Genomic DNA, 13,558 nt, shown 5'->3' with positions numbered 1-13,558 from the left:
CTGACACCGTTCATTCATGGTGACGAAGCCAAATTTTGTTAGGATGCTGAGTTTTGAAAAAAAATGATTTCTAATATTTGATAACATTTATCACTTTAAGTTGTCATAGTGTCTCTTCCCCATTTGCATTAGCAAGCGCTAGCTAGCCTCACTACCACTGTATTGGAAACATTTCCCAGAATAGAACACTTGTTTATAAAATGTACTGTTTGTACTGTATTGCTTTAAAAAGAATTCCATAGAAATTGTACTGTGTCTTCTAAGACTGTCATTTGACACAGTCTAAATGTTAAGCCTGTTTCTCTAAACGAGATCATGAATAATCCTCTTTTGCCCTTTTTTTTCATAGCTTACACCATGAATGCTGCTTTTGAAACCAGAAATTAGGTAGATTGAGGAAGTTTTGCATATTTTGCAAGTATTTAAGTTTAAATATTTTTGAAGAAGTTTTCCTGTTGTTAACTTGATATTTCAGAATGCTGTCCCCTGTACGTGTGCAGTGGCCAGCAAATTGGAAGATTTTGTTTAAATCTTTTAAGAAAATCATGAAACATGAGTTGGGTTCTAACATGCAGCTGTCAGGCAGCTTTGTGCTTCCCCTTTCCTGCTCTGGTTTTGCATTTCAGCTTAAGGAAATCCTTGGACTCTTGTTTGCTGATACACTCAAGTTTGGCTCACATGTTAGGGTAACCTATGTATTTGTCTTTTTTTTTTTTTTTTTTTTCCCTCTTCCAGTTAAACTTGTAGTCCCTTGGGTCGATATCCAGAAGTTGGAAAGAACGTCCAACGTCTTCCTGACGGATACCATCCGTATCACCACGCAGAATAAGGAGCGCGACTTCTCCATGTTCCTGAACCTCGATGAGGTGTTCAAGATCATGGAGCAGTTGGCAGACGTGACACTCCGGAGGCTCCTGGATAATGAGGTCTTTGACCTGGACCCAGACCTGCAGGAGCCGAGCCAGATCACCAAGCGGTAAGAGCTTCCGTTTTCAGTTCCTCACCCACGGGACTGATGTGCCACCACCTTCATTTACATGTGCTTTGTTAGTCTCAGTTGTACTAGGTTTAAATTTCCCTTGTGGCATGGTGCACATTTTCCTGTGGCGTTAATCATGATTGTGACAATAATTGGCAGCGACTTTTTTTTTTTAATAGTGAAGATTTTTTTTTTTTTAAAGATTTCATCTATTTGTTTTAGAGCAAGTGAGCTGGGGGAGGGGTGGGGGAGGCAGAGAGGGAGAGAATCTCTAGCAGACTCTGCACTGAGTGTGGAGCCCAGCGCGGGGCTTGATCCCATGACCCTGACATGACCTGAGGCGAAACCAAGAGTCAGATGCTCAACCTAACTGAGCCATCCAGGTGCCCCGATTGTTGATTTTTTTTTAATGCAGTTGACTTTGATTTCTGGATTCAATTCTTTTTTTCCCAGATATTTGGAAACTGATTTTTATAAAAAATACTTCTAAGGAAATGTAATATGGATAGCTTCATGATAGAATTCCATTCAGTACTGTGTTTTATCAGTGAACATTAAGAAATTTATATTTCCTTTTGAAAGTGCTTTGTAGAAAAAGTTTTCGGGACAGTGGATTTATTTTTGGTACCAGTTTGTCGTTAGAAATGTGCCTTAGTAATGCTCTAAGTTAACATTCTTTGTTATTGGTTTGCCCCCAGCTGGTGCTAGGTGTGGAGATGTCTGGTGCAGTTGCTTGAATTATTGGTCACTTTAAAGAAGTTCAGCTTTATTATCTAAAATTTAAACGGTGGTGTTTGTCCGAGCTTGACTGTGATTCCTGACTTGGTGGTTTAGACCAGGTAACTGTAGAGTTGATACAAAGATATCCTTAGAGAAACAAGTCATCTGTCAAGTGCTGTCTGGCTGGATAGATTTGATATCGTTACAGAATCACCGCTACTATTTAGTACGACTAAAAATTTTTTTATTCTGGTAAAATACACATAACATAAAATTTGCTGCCTTAATACCACTGAACCATACAGTTAAAAATGGATAAGTACATTCACATTGTTGTGCAACCATCCCCTCCATCCAGCCCTGGGACACTTCATCTTGCAAAACTGAAACTCTGTCCCCATTAAGCAAAAACTCCATTCCCTCCTCCCCCAGCCCCTGGCAACCGCCACCCTACTTTCTGTCTCTGAGTTTGACTACTCGAGGTCCCTCATGTAAGGGGACTCATACAGTATCTTTTTGTGACTCGCTTATTTCACTTAGTGTCATGTCCTTAAGGTTCATCCATGTTGTAGCAAGTGCCAGAATTTCCTTCCTCTTTAAGGCTAGGTAATAAAATAGTCCATTGCATGTATATACCACATTTTCTTTATCCGTTCATGCATCTATGGACACAAAGCTGTTTCTACCTTTTGGCATTTGTATCTGATGTTGCTATGAGCATGTGTGTGCAAATATCTTTTCGAGTCCCTGCTTTCACATCTTTTGGGCATATACCCAGAAGTGGAATTGCGAGATCATGTGGTAGTTCTGTGTCGTTCTATGTCCAGTCATTAAAAACATTTTTTAAATCTATTCTAACATTCCTGTTACTCCTTACACACGTTCGCTATTTTCTCGGAACATCTGGGAGAACATGTGTCTAATTAGTGGTCTCTAAATGGCAGCGTGTTTGTAGTTGGCATGTGTTCAGCAAGAATTTAGAGCCCCTGCTGTGTGCATGCGTTGGAAATTTGATCGTGTATCATCCCAAGTAAGGCAGGAATCAAAAAGTGAACTTCTTTGGTGAAACTCCAGTGAATTTCACTTGGTTTTGTGTCCTCATCATCGGACCGTCCCTTTGTGAGAGGGGATTGTGCTGCTTGTCACTCCCTTACGAAAGGCGAGCCTTGGGAGTGCTGCCCTTGGGTCTTCTCACTCCCCACCCTGAGCTCCTCCCTGTGCCTCCTGACTCCGGGTTTCCAGTTAGCATCTCTGGCGCTGTCGTAGGTCCAGAGAAGACAACCCAGCACAACGGCAGCCCCGCTCTCCCATATATCTTCAGATAACTCTGTGGTGGTTCGGTGTCTGAGTCCCTTTAGTCCAGCTTACAAAGATTGGTTAAAAATGAAGGTACGAGTCTCGGTTGCAGGAGTTGTTCAAGGACTCCTATAAATCACCCTCCCTCTCTTCTGCAGGTTTTGCATCGATGTGTGTGAATTGCAGCCAGGGTCTTAGAACTAGGAGGCCGGCTGGTAGCCTGCATGCTCCGGTCAGCTCCATGGGCATTGGGATTTCAGGTGATTTCTCATGGATCTCCTGATGTTCCTTCATGGCTCCACTTCCAGATGAAGCATTGTGGTTTGGGGTAGAAACTGGGAAAGAAGAGGCTGATGGCAGGTTTGTCGCACTTAAGACCCTTTGGTAAAATCATTCATTTTGGAAGAAAATTCATCAGCACAGGCAGTCTTCATGCACATTCCAGAATTCAGGTGAATTACACGAGGCTCCCCCTCTTCCCCTTTCTATCCTGGAAACCATTAGGAAGAAGGGAGAGAAAAGGACAAAACGGGGCCCCAGCGGTGGCCGGGGTGGCGCTGCTGGGACGCCACAGGTGCCTTGGGCTGGCCCTGAGATGGACGGCAGGATTCTGGTCCGTGGTGTGTTTTGCTGGTCTCTGCACTTCGAGTGACTTCTTCCAAAAGTGAAAGGCACGTCCTTGCCTACCAGGTCCTCGCTGGGTCTCCTGTGTAGCTTTCTGTCATGGGGACATAGGCCTGTGGACATAAACAGGTAATGACTCAGTCAACTTGACATCCTGCCAAGAGAGCCCAGGTTTTCAAGTTGAGGAAAACAGTCTCTTGATGCAAAGGGCACAATCAGAAGTGCTGGAATGCTCCTCAGGCTCCCTTTTGTTGGTGTATTTTCACTTCCCTTCCCAGATAACAGCTTTAGAAAGGTGCCCTTGGGGTCACTAGTGTGGTGAGCCATCTGATTATGAATTAGTCATGATTGCTGCTCACGCTCACTCCCATGGGACTTCGGGACAGGGCCCAGCGAGGCTGGGACTCCAGCGGGAGCCGGGAGGACCCAGTCAGACAAGGTAGAGCTGGCCGGCCCCGGGGAGTCCTCTGGCCCAGCCCTCACACTTCACAGGGCAGGGCCTGGACCAGGGATTCTGGGGTATGGTAACAGAATCCAGGAGGGTGGGCAAACGGAGACTGAGGAAGGGACTTCTGGGGGCTGGGGAGCCAATACATGGATTGGTCCTGAAACTTACAAACAAAATAACACTTGTAAAGTGAGTGGTAGGTTGAGAACTGTGTAGCCAGCTATTTGGCGAGGGGGCGGTGGGAGATTGGGGAGGTGATGGGTTTCACTAAAGCAAAATTAATATCTTCATTAAAATCTGTATTGACTGATCGCAAAGTGCTGGAGGAAAACTCAGTTAATGCAGTATAGTGAATGGAGGCTCTTTCCCCTGGTGGGAGGTTTTCTGTGGTATCCAAAGGTAGGCAGTGGCTGCCAGGGTGGGGGTGGGGGGCTGATGTCTTCAGAATAAGCCCTCATCCCCTGTTGCCTGGCTGATTCTTAGCTCCCAGGTCTGACTTTTCAGACCTTCTTTGGCCTTTTCTGCCCAGATTCACTCCCTTTCCTGCTGTTCTCCTTGTGCCCCTACTAAGAATGCCCAGCCTAGCTCTGTAATTTATTCGACTTTCTGTCCTTGTGATTCTGGTTCAGAGTCACCATCTCTTAGGGGCTCCTCGTGCAGCCCCAGACAGTTCCTGCCTCACCTGGGAAGGCCTGCGGCTCCCCACCCTGCAGAGCCCTAGCTACTCTGTACTTCTCCAGGCTGTTCTGGAGCAGGATGGAGGGCAGAGGGTGAAGGCAGGAGCCTTGAGTGTGAAAAAGCCTTCTAGATGCCAGTGTTATTGAGGTCTTGGTCTGCTGGAGCTCCGAGGATGGATTTTCAAAGAAATGGGGCCACTGCGGGCCCCAGCTGAGTCCATCTGCAGCCTGTTGTCTGCTGTCTGAGGGCTGGGTTTCCCTCATGCCCCCATTGTGTGCAGGGGACCCAGGCTGCTGTGTGCTCTGTGTAAGATGCTTCATAACAAGGTTGTCCTTCTGTTTCCTTAGTGCTCTTGGGGGAAGGTAGAGGAAAGGTGTTTCTCGTAAACACACATTTGAGGGATGCCATGTTGTATGTGCACACTTTTGGGCTTTGAGGAAAAGTATGTGTATCTGGTCTTTCTGCCTTGTTTCTTTTTTTTTTTTTTTTAAGATTTTATTTATTTGGTGAGAGAGGGAACACAGGCAGGGGGAGTAGGAGAGGGAGAAGCAGGCTTCCCACAGAGCAGGGAGCCCGATGTGGGACTCCATCCCAGGACCCTGGGATCATGACCTGAGCTGAAGGCAGACGCTTAACGACAGAGCCACTCAGGCGCCCCTTTCTGCCTAGTTTCTGCATTGCTGTTTCAAATGAGTTGGGCGTGGGTCTGTGGGTGGGTGTGTAACTAAGTCTTTAGAAATCTTTATACGTATCTTTATGGGGCAAACTGCCTGCAGAGGACCAAGTTATTCCAGAAGGGCAGGGATGGTACTTGAAGCCTCCTGTCTAGGGCACAGGGGTGACTTCCTCATACCCGGCGCTAATGCGGGAGCCCACCTGCCCCAGTCTGCCACATGGCCTGAGTTTAGGGAAATACTTGGCCTTGAGCAGCTTTGAGCTGCTGACACACAGGTTTGTGTATGTGGGATGAGTGACACGAAGGAGGGAGAGTTAACCATGGCACGTAAGGCCTGACACGGGTCTTTTCAAAAGCATTCTAACGGGTTGATGGGGAAAAGAGAGAGGGAAACCTGTTCTTGATACGTTTGTACCAAAACTAGGAGGAGAAAATAGAATTCTAGGTTTGCAGAGAAACAAAAGAACAACTCACCCTTTCATTTCTTGGGTCTAAGGTCTAAGGAATGAAGTGTGGGATTTTAAATGTGGGCATGTAGTTTAGAATTTCCACATTGTTGTCATGCAGGATTGCATGTGTTAATTGCAGCTCTGCGAACAGACTTGGTGTTCTTGCTCCGTATTCTGATGAACCCATGTTTATATCCTATATGGCTACAGGCTCATACAATGGCACGTGTTAAGACAGGAGGGTTTGGGGCACCGTCCCTTCTATTCTCAGCTGTCGCTTTCTCTTGGAGCAATTGCTTTGGCCAGTGCATACCAGCAAGGTGGACAATGGGTGGTAAATATTGTGGGGGCTGCCGGGCTAGTTTTCATCTTTATAGGGGCGCTTCTGCCCTGGCTTACAGGCCTGTGCTCAGCTACTGCTTTCTGAATGGTCGGTTGTGGCTCATGTCTGTTGGGCATCTCTATGGAGGAAGAGGGGGAGCATTTAGTAAGTACTGGAAGGTTTGAAAGGCAAATTGTGACCAGTGGGCTTTGTTTCTTGTGCTCTTTGGAAAGAGGAGCTGGTATTTTTAGCATCAAAACTACCACCTGCTTCGAAACAGACCTAAAGGATGAAGTGGTCTTATTCTGAGCTTCATAAAGGGCTTGAGCTACTCCTCTCTCAAGCTACTACTGGATCTTCATCTCCATCTCTTAGGAGGTTAAATGCCACATATATAGGTATAATGCAGATTTAGAGGCAGAATTGGAAGAGGACTTTCTAAGGAAGGAAGATGATTTAGGAAAGTCTTTCCTGCTGCCTTTTTTTTTTTTTTTTTAGATTTATTTATTTCAGAGAGAGTGTGTGCAAGCATGTGGGGGGAGGGGCAGAGGGAGGAGAGAATCCTGAAGCAGACTCCTTGCTGAGTGTGGAGCCTGACAAGGAGCTCGATCCCAGGACCCTGAGATCATGACCTGAGCCGAAACCAAGAGTCAGCAGTTTAACCAACTGAGCCACCCAGGTGCCCCCCTCCTTTCTGTCTTTGTCTTATAACACGAGGTCACTGGTCTGTGACTATTGAATGTGTGAGAGGTACACGCCGACAGTGACAGAGAACAGCCCAGAAAGGAGAGTGGAGATGTTGTGCTCAGAAGCCATGGAGAATGGGGTTGAACTGAGTGGTTGGCTCGTATAGCAGGAGCACCGAACAGAAAAATCATATAACTGAGGGCCTTATTCTTAAATTGAAGAGCTGGCTGCAAAAATACCAAAAGTCCTTCCACCCCCCTCCCCCCACCCCCGTGCTTCTAGGAAGGACCGGACAACAGTTGAATTCAGTGGCGGCTGGACCCACATCTGTGAGATATGTACTGGTAGGCTGTGTTGGCTTTCACCAAAGCCAGCATGGCCAGCCTACTTTCAGGACAAGGATATAAATCCTCCAACGTAAATAATGCTGAAAATAGGTCTGCTTTCAGGGAAGTGGGGTGATCTCGAGGGGCCTTGCCTTCCATCCTGTAGTACATGAATTTCTAGAGCATTCACGGTGCTTTCCCACGTTCTCCCAGCTCCTCTGGGGAGGAAGCGCAGGCTCCTTTGGAAATAGCCATCCATGGAATATCAGGTGCTGCAGCTTTGGCCTGCAGTAACCGGACCCATCTTGATCTATAGAATTTGTCTTATTTCTTGCTGTGCCCGGAGGACTTTCTGAACATGCATGTATCTATCTTTGTGAGGGTTTGATAGTAAATTCCAAGCACTCCCCCATCTCCGTGTGGGGTCTCCTGGGAAGACAGTTGTGTGATGGTGTGAAAACGAGGACTGGGTTGGAAACAGGAAGCAGGGCAGGAGGGGCCTCTATGTGCGAGCCTCCCCCTCGTGCGAGGGGAGGATGTGTCTGAAAGATCACTCAGACTGGGGCGTTTAAAATTGATGCAACATTTTAAAAGTTACTCTTTTCCTAAAAGAAAATAGCCTCATTTTTAAAAAAGCTAACAATACGTGGTCAGGCAGAAAATTTAAGCAGAATAAAAATGAAAAGTGGAAATCCTGCTACACAGAGTCAACTACTATTAACATTTTATGCAAAATCTTTTTACATATCATTTTCTGCAAATTTTATAAAATTTATATAAATGGGATCATACTATACATGCTATTTCTAACCTGCTTTTTCAATATTGTGGACATCATATGTTTTCAGGGATCCCTTGAAGCAGAAAGGTTAGGTATTGTTTCCATTTTACAGATGTCAAGATGTGATATGGACAAGTGTTATCTAAGGTCCCCCAGCTAACAAGAAAGCTAAGAGTTCATATTCCTTACTTTGAGCTCAGTTCTAATTATCTCAGATAAATTTAAAGAGCTCTTATTTGGTGTGGCAAAGAAAAATTTTTATCTCTGTACGGTGGAATTTCCCCTCTACTAGAATTTTGGCATATGACATAAATTCATCAGTATTTGCAAACATTGTGATTTGGCTGCCTTCTTGCTTTACTGGATGTTAGAGCCAAGACCCAGGGTATGGGGGGGGTCCCCTAGGGTACGATTTCTCCCCCATTCTCCACTGTCCATGCTGATGTGACACTGATGGGCTTCTCTCCAGTGATAGTTTTACTTGGATTTTTTTTTATTTTTTGAGAGAGCGAGCGAGCTGGGGGAGGGGCAGAGGGAGAAGGAGAGAAAGAATCTTAAGCAGGCTCCACGCCCAGGGCAGAGCCTGACGTGGGGCTTGCTCTCATGACCCTGAGATCGTGACCTGAGCTGAAATCAAGAGTCAGATGCTTAACCGACTGAGCCAGCCAGATCCCGCTTGGATGTGTTTTTTAAAGGTAATAATAGCTAATGTTTATTCAGCACTTAACTGTACGCCCAGCACAGATCTCACTTTAACTGCTTTTTTGAGCTGTCATTCATATACCATACAATTCACCCTGTTAAAGCATCCCAATCAGTGGTTTTTCAATCCAGAGAGTTGTGCAACCATCATCACACTCGGTTTAGAACATTTTCTTCACCCCAAGAAGGAACCCCAGACTCATGAGCAGTCACTCCCCACTTCTCCCTTATCCCCTGCTCTACGTAATCACTAAGCTATTTTGTCTTTATGAGTTTTGCCTAGTCTGGAAATTTCATATAAAGGGAATCAGGTGGTATGCAGTCTTATATCTGTAACGCTTTCGAGGTCCGCCCATGATGTAGCTTGTGTCAGTGTTTCGTGTGGCTGGGTGATCTTCTGTTGTGCGGCTCTGTCCCATTTTGTTGATCCGTTGATCAGCGGATGGACGTTTGGGTTGTTGCCAGCTCTACTGCTCTGAACAGGTGTGTCCAGGTTTTTGAGCAGATATTCATTTTCGGTTCTCTGGGGTCTACGCCTAGGAAGGGAATTGCAGGGTCGTATGGTAAGTCCACGTTGAACCTTTTGAGAAACAGCCAGACTGTTTTCCAGACCAGCCGCACCATTTTACATTTCCACCCGCGGTGTATGAGGGTTTCCGTTTCTCTACATCCTCGCCTGCACTTGGTGTTACGGACTTTTTGATCCTGGATCCTTAAACCATTGTTTGATGGTGATTCACAGTGTTGCTCAAACCAGGAAGGAGTATCTGTTTTGGTCTGTGAGTTTGTTGTGTTACTTTTGCGCAGAGGCGACCCCTTCTGCCTTGAGTACCCGTTCCCTCCAAGGTTGGCTGTGAAGTGGGCTGCGTGCTTGGGACCCACGGCCGGAGGGGCTCATCCATTTTCACATCCGGCTTCACAGGGTTTTCTTTGTATACCCCTGTGTTCGTTCACCGTTCCTGCCTCTTTGTCTTCTCTCGCCCCGCTCCGCCAGAGACCTGGAAGCCAGAGCACAGAACGAGTTCTTCCGGGCGTTCTTCAGGCTGCCGAGGCGCGAGAGGCTGCACGCCGTGGTGGGCTGCTCCCTGTGGACGCCGTTCAGCCGCTGTCACACCGTGGGGCGGATGTTCGCCTCCGACCGCTACGTCTGCTTCGCCAGCAAGGAGGACGGCTGCTGCAATGTCATCCTCCCACTCAGAGAGGTAGGCGTAGCCCCGAGCCCGCCTTTTGTCCTTGAGCCCGTGGTGGCCGGGTCACCGGCTGGGGCAGGGCTGCTCACCGAGCGGGGCTTTGCCGGCTGCGGATGGGTCTCTGGGGAGAAGCGCGGCCTGTGTTTGACCAGTCCCCATGTGCTTGTTGCTTTTTCTGTCGTTGCTCCAACAGCCTGAAATGTGCCTGGAAGTGATTGGTGAGAAGCAAGCACTCTCACCTCCCTGCCTAGCAGTTAAAGCTTTTCCAACAGCTCCTAGGAAGGATTCTACCCCTTGCACTCAAAAAGGGGAAAGAGAAAAGGCAACTGACAAAAAGCATCACCTTTGCCAATGTCAGATTGCTTGGCTTTTGTACCCTCCTGGGACTTGAGTGAAACATTTAAAAAATGTTTCCTTTAATATGGATCAGGTCCCTTCCCTTCCTGCTGTAAAATTCTGCAGTCTGTCCCTGGAAACGCAGGGCAACCTGAGGCTACTTCCAGATCTGCCATCCTCAGTCCTTTGCTTTCAGGGCATGTCCGTGGTGACCATACCCACCCCTCTGTTTCCCATCAGGACCTCCAAATTCTGAGCGCTGTTCTTTGGGAAAACTCAGAATTTTTCATCTATGTGATCTCCCTCCATGTCATTTTCTAGATGTTTTCATTTTGAAAATATTCTTACTTAGGAGTGGAGCAAGGAATCCAAGAGTTGTCCTATACACTTACTTCTCTTATTGTTGTAACATATATGTAACATCACATTTCCCACTTCACCCACTTTTAAGTGTTACAGTTCAGTAGTGTTAAGTACATTCACAATATCATCCTGCCATCACCAGAACTTCCTCATCTTCCCGGACTGAAACTCTGTTCCCATTAAGCACTCACTCTGCATCCTCCCTCTCCCTCTCCAGCCCCGGGCAACCACCACTCTACCTTCTGTCTCCGAATCGCACTACTCGAGGTCCCTCATCTAAGTGGGATCATAGAGTATTTGCCCATCTGTGGCTGGCTGGCTTCACCGAGCATGATGTCCTCCAGGTTCATCCATGTTGTAGCACGTGTCAGAATTTCTCTCCTTTTCAAGGCTGAGTCATGTTCGGTTGTGTGGATAGATCACATTTTGTCCCTCCGCTCCCCTGTCGATGGGTACCAGAGTTACTTTCACCTTTCAGCTATCGTGAATAGGCTGCCTTAGATAATTTTTAACTTCTGTATCCATTCCTTAGGGCAGTTGTTTGGTTTTGCCTTCTTTCTGGTGGTATTTTCCTAAATAGGTAATTGAAATGCCTGCCCTCCGTTGTCTGTTGCTGGATCTTTTGTGTGTAACTTTTTGCAATAGGTGGTGAGCATTGAGAAGATGGAGGACACAAGTCTGCTCCCTAATCCCATCATCATCAGCATCAGGAGCAAGATGGCCTTCCAGTTCATTGAGCTAAAGGACAGAGATAACCTGGTGGAGAGCCTGCTCATGAGGCTGAAGCAGGTGCACGCCAACCACCCCGTGCATTATGACACCTCACGAGATGAGGACATGGTATGATGCTTGGAAACAGCGGGATCCTATAAAGTGAAGATCTCTTTTCTCACCCCTTCTAGGGCGGTGGTCTCTAAAGGGAGTGCACATAACCACAGTCCACTTGGAAATGAGAGTACTGTGTTAGAGATGATTGGGCCTGTGTATGAAGACAGTGTATCAGTTCTGATACTCGGGGGTTCCTGAGTGGGTGCTACACAGGTTAGAGGGTGGCCCACGCAGTGAGTGGTTTGAGGGGCTAACAGGGTACCCTGCTCACAGGTTAGAGGGGTTCCTGGGGCACCCCACACCAGAGGTTAGGGGAACTGATGGGCACCCTTCCATATGTTAGGTTGCTGGGGTACCCACACACATCAGAGGGATTGACAGGGCACCCCTCCCAGGCTGGAGGGCTTGATGGGTATCGACCTGCAGGTTAGCGGACACCTTCCTCATAGGTTGGAGGGGTCAGTGCCCCCCCTCAACCCCTGAGGTTGAGGGGATGTTATTTGGGGGCAGATGGAACTTGTTAAAAGAGAAGTTACATTGTCTTACATTGGACAGCTGGAAAACAGACCCGGATCCGCTGGGGCCTCCTCTCCTGCTGGTTTCACACCTGTCCCTCTCTTTCATCATCTCTCTTTTGTTTTTTTTTTTTTTTAAAGACTTTATTTATTTATTTGACAGAGACGCAGCGAGAGAGGGAACACAAGCAGGGGGAGTGGGAGAGGGAGAAGCAGGCTTTCTGCTGAGCAGGGAACCCGATGCGGGGCTCGATCCCAGGACTCTGGGATCATGACCTGAGCCGAAGGCAGTCGCTTAACAACTGAGCCACCCAGGCACCCTTCTTCACCTCTTTTTACCAGTGCGGTGACAGGGAGGAAAGGACATAGTTTCTTAGTACCCGAGAACTGTTTTCTGAAGATGGTCATCTTCAGTTCTGGAAGCATACAAGAAATGGTTCTTGTCTGCCCCCGTCTTGGCCCCATACCCTGTATGCTGTGAGCAGCCTTTCCAGGAAAGCACAGTGTGGACCATATTCTTTCCTGAGGATCACATCTGTTGGGGCTAATGTTAGTCTGTTTCCCTTGAGTCCTACACAGGCATGTTTAAGTATGTTACCTTCATGGCGCCTGGGTGGCTCAGTTGGTTAAGCACTGGACTCTTGATCTCAGCTCAGGTCACAATCTCAGGGTCCTGGAATTGAGCCCCTGATCGGACTCCACGCTCACTGGGGAGTCTGCTTGAGGATTCTCTCTCTCCCTCTCCCCCTGCTCCCTCATGCTCACACACACTCTCAAATAAATAAATAAATTAAAAAAATACATTACCTTCATGCCTCCAAAGGCAAAACAAAGACTCTTCCATAAGTAATGACTTTCTTCTAGCTACCTCCTTTTTTTTTTTTTTTTTGTCTTTCCAGCAGACTTCACCTGTGTTTCATTCAACAAGCATGTGCAGTGACCACAAGTTTGGGGATCTTGAAATGGTGTCCTCTCAAAATAGTGAGGAAAGTGAAAAAGAGAAGAGCCCGCGGCTCCACCCTGAGGCCCTGATCTCTGTGTTCCAGCAGGCGGGCAGTCAGAGCCCCGACTCACGAATGGTGGGTGGCCTGGCTCTGCCTTTGCTGGACCCTGGCAGAGCCGGCACGGGTGGGGGTTCCCAGCTGTCGGGCCTGCTGCGGGTCGTGCACCTGCTGGCGCCGGCCTCACGGGCCTCAGGAGAGCAGGTGTGGTGCAGGTTGCTGGCCGCCCCGGCAGCTAGTGCCCCTCCCTCTCCCTCCTGGGCAGTAGTGGAAGGGCCCAGCCGATGCCAGCTGCCTGGGCACGTCCGGGTGCATGGAGGATGTGATTAGATGACCGAGGCCAACGGCTTTCCCTACCTGCCCGTTAAGTGGCTCTTGGACACAGCTCTCGGCCATGTGACCTGGAGAGCATCAGTGCTGTCCTTTGTGGGTTCTTGCAGGTGCAGAACAAGTGTTTCCCTTCTTACCCAGGGGTGTCTGTATGGGCTCCTTTTACAGTATTGCTTGGTTCTGTCCTGGAACAAAAGGTCTCCTGTGCTGTAGTTTTACCGGACAAAAGATATTTCTGTTACATCTACTTAGCCTTGTCCTCTTTATAGGGAGAATCCGAGGGAAATGTCATGCCCAGTGGGGTAAA

At 47.6% G+C, this 13,558-nt stretch overlaps 1 protein-coding gene across 12 annotated transcripts in view; it reads left to right on the top strand.

Moving 5' to 3' along the window:
- Positions 1-13,558, top strand: part of TBC1D8 (TBC1 domain family member 8) — a 101,083-nt gene that overhangs the window by 62,431 nt on the left and 25,094 nt on the right. For 8 of the 12 annotated variants that reach the window (XM_027623182.2, XM_027623186.2, XM_027623192.2 and 5 more), the window contains 4 exons: positions 736-976; positions 9,683-9,890; positions 11,223-11,417; positions 12,820-12,999. In XM_027623182.2, coding sequence (XP_027478983.2) covers positions 736-976; positions 9,683-9,890; positions 11,223-11,417; positions 12,820-12,999 — 824 coding nt within the window. The remainder of the gene's footprint in view (positions 1-735; positions 977-9,682; positions 9,891-11,222; positions 11,418-12,819; positions 13,000-13,558) is intronic. The other 4 variants (XM_027623189.2, XM_027623187.2, XM_027623183.2 and 1 more) reach the window with 2 other exon arrangements.

This window comes from Zalophus californianus, chromosome 8, assembly GCF_009762305.2.
Source record: "Zalophus californianus isolate mZalCal1 chromosome 8, mZalCal1.pri.v2, whole genome shotgun sequence".
Lineage (NCBI taxonomy): Eukaryota > Metazoa > Chordata > Mammalia > Carnivora > Otariidae > Zalophus > Zalophus californianus.
Note: the sequence above shows the minus strand (reverse complement) of the source record. Positions and strands in the feature narration are given on the sequence as shown.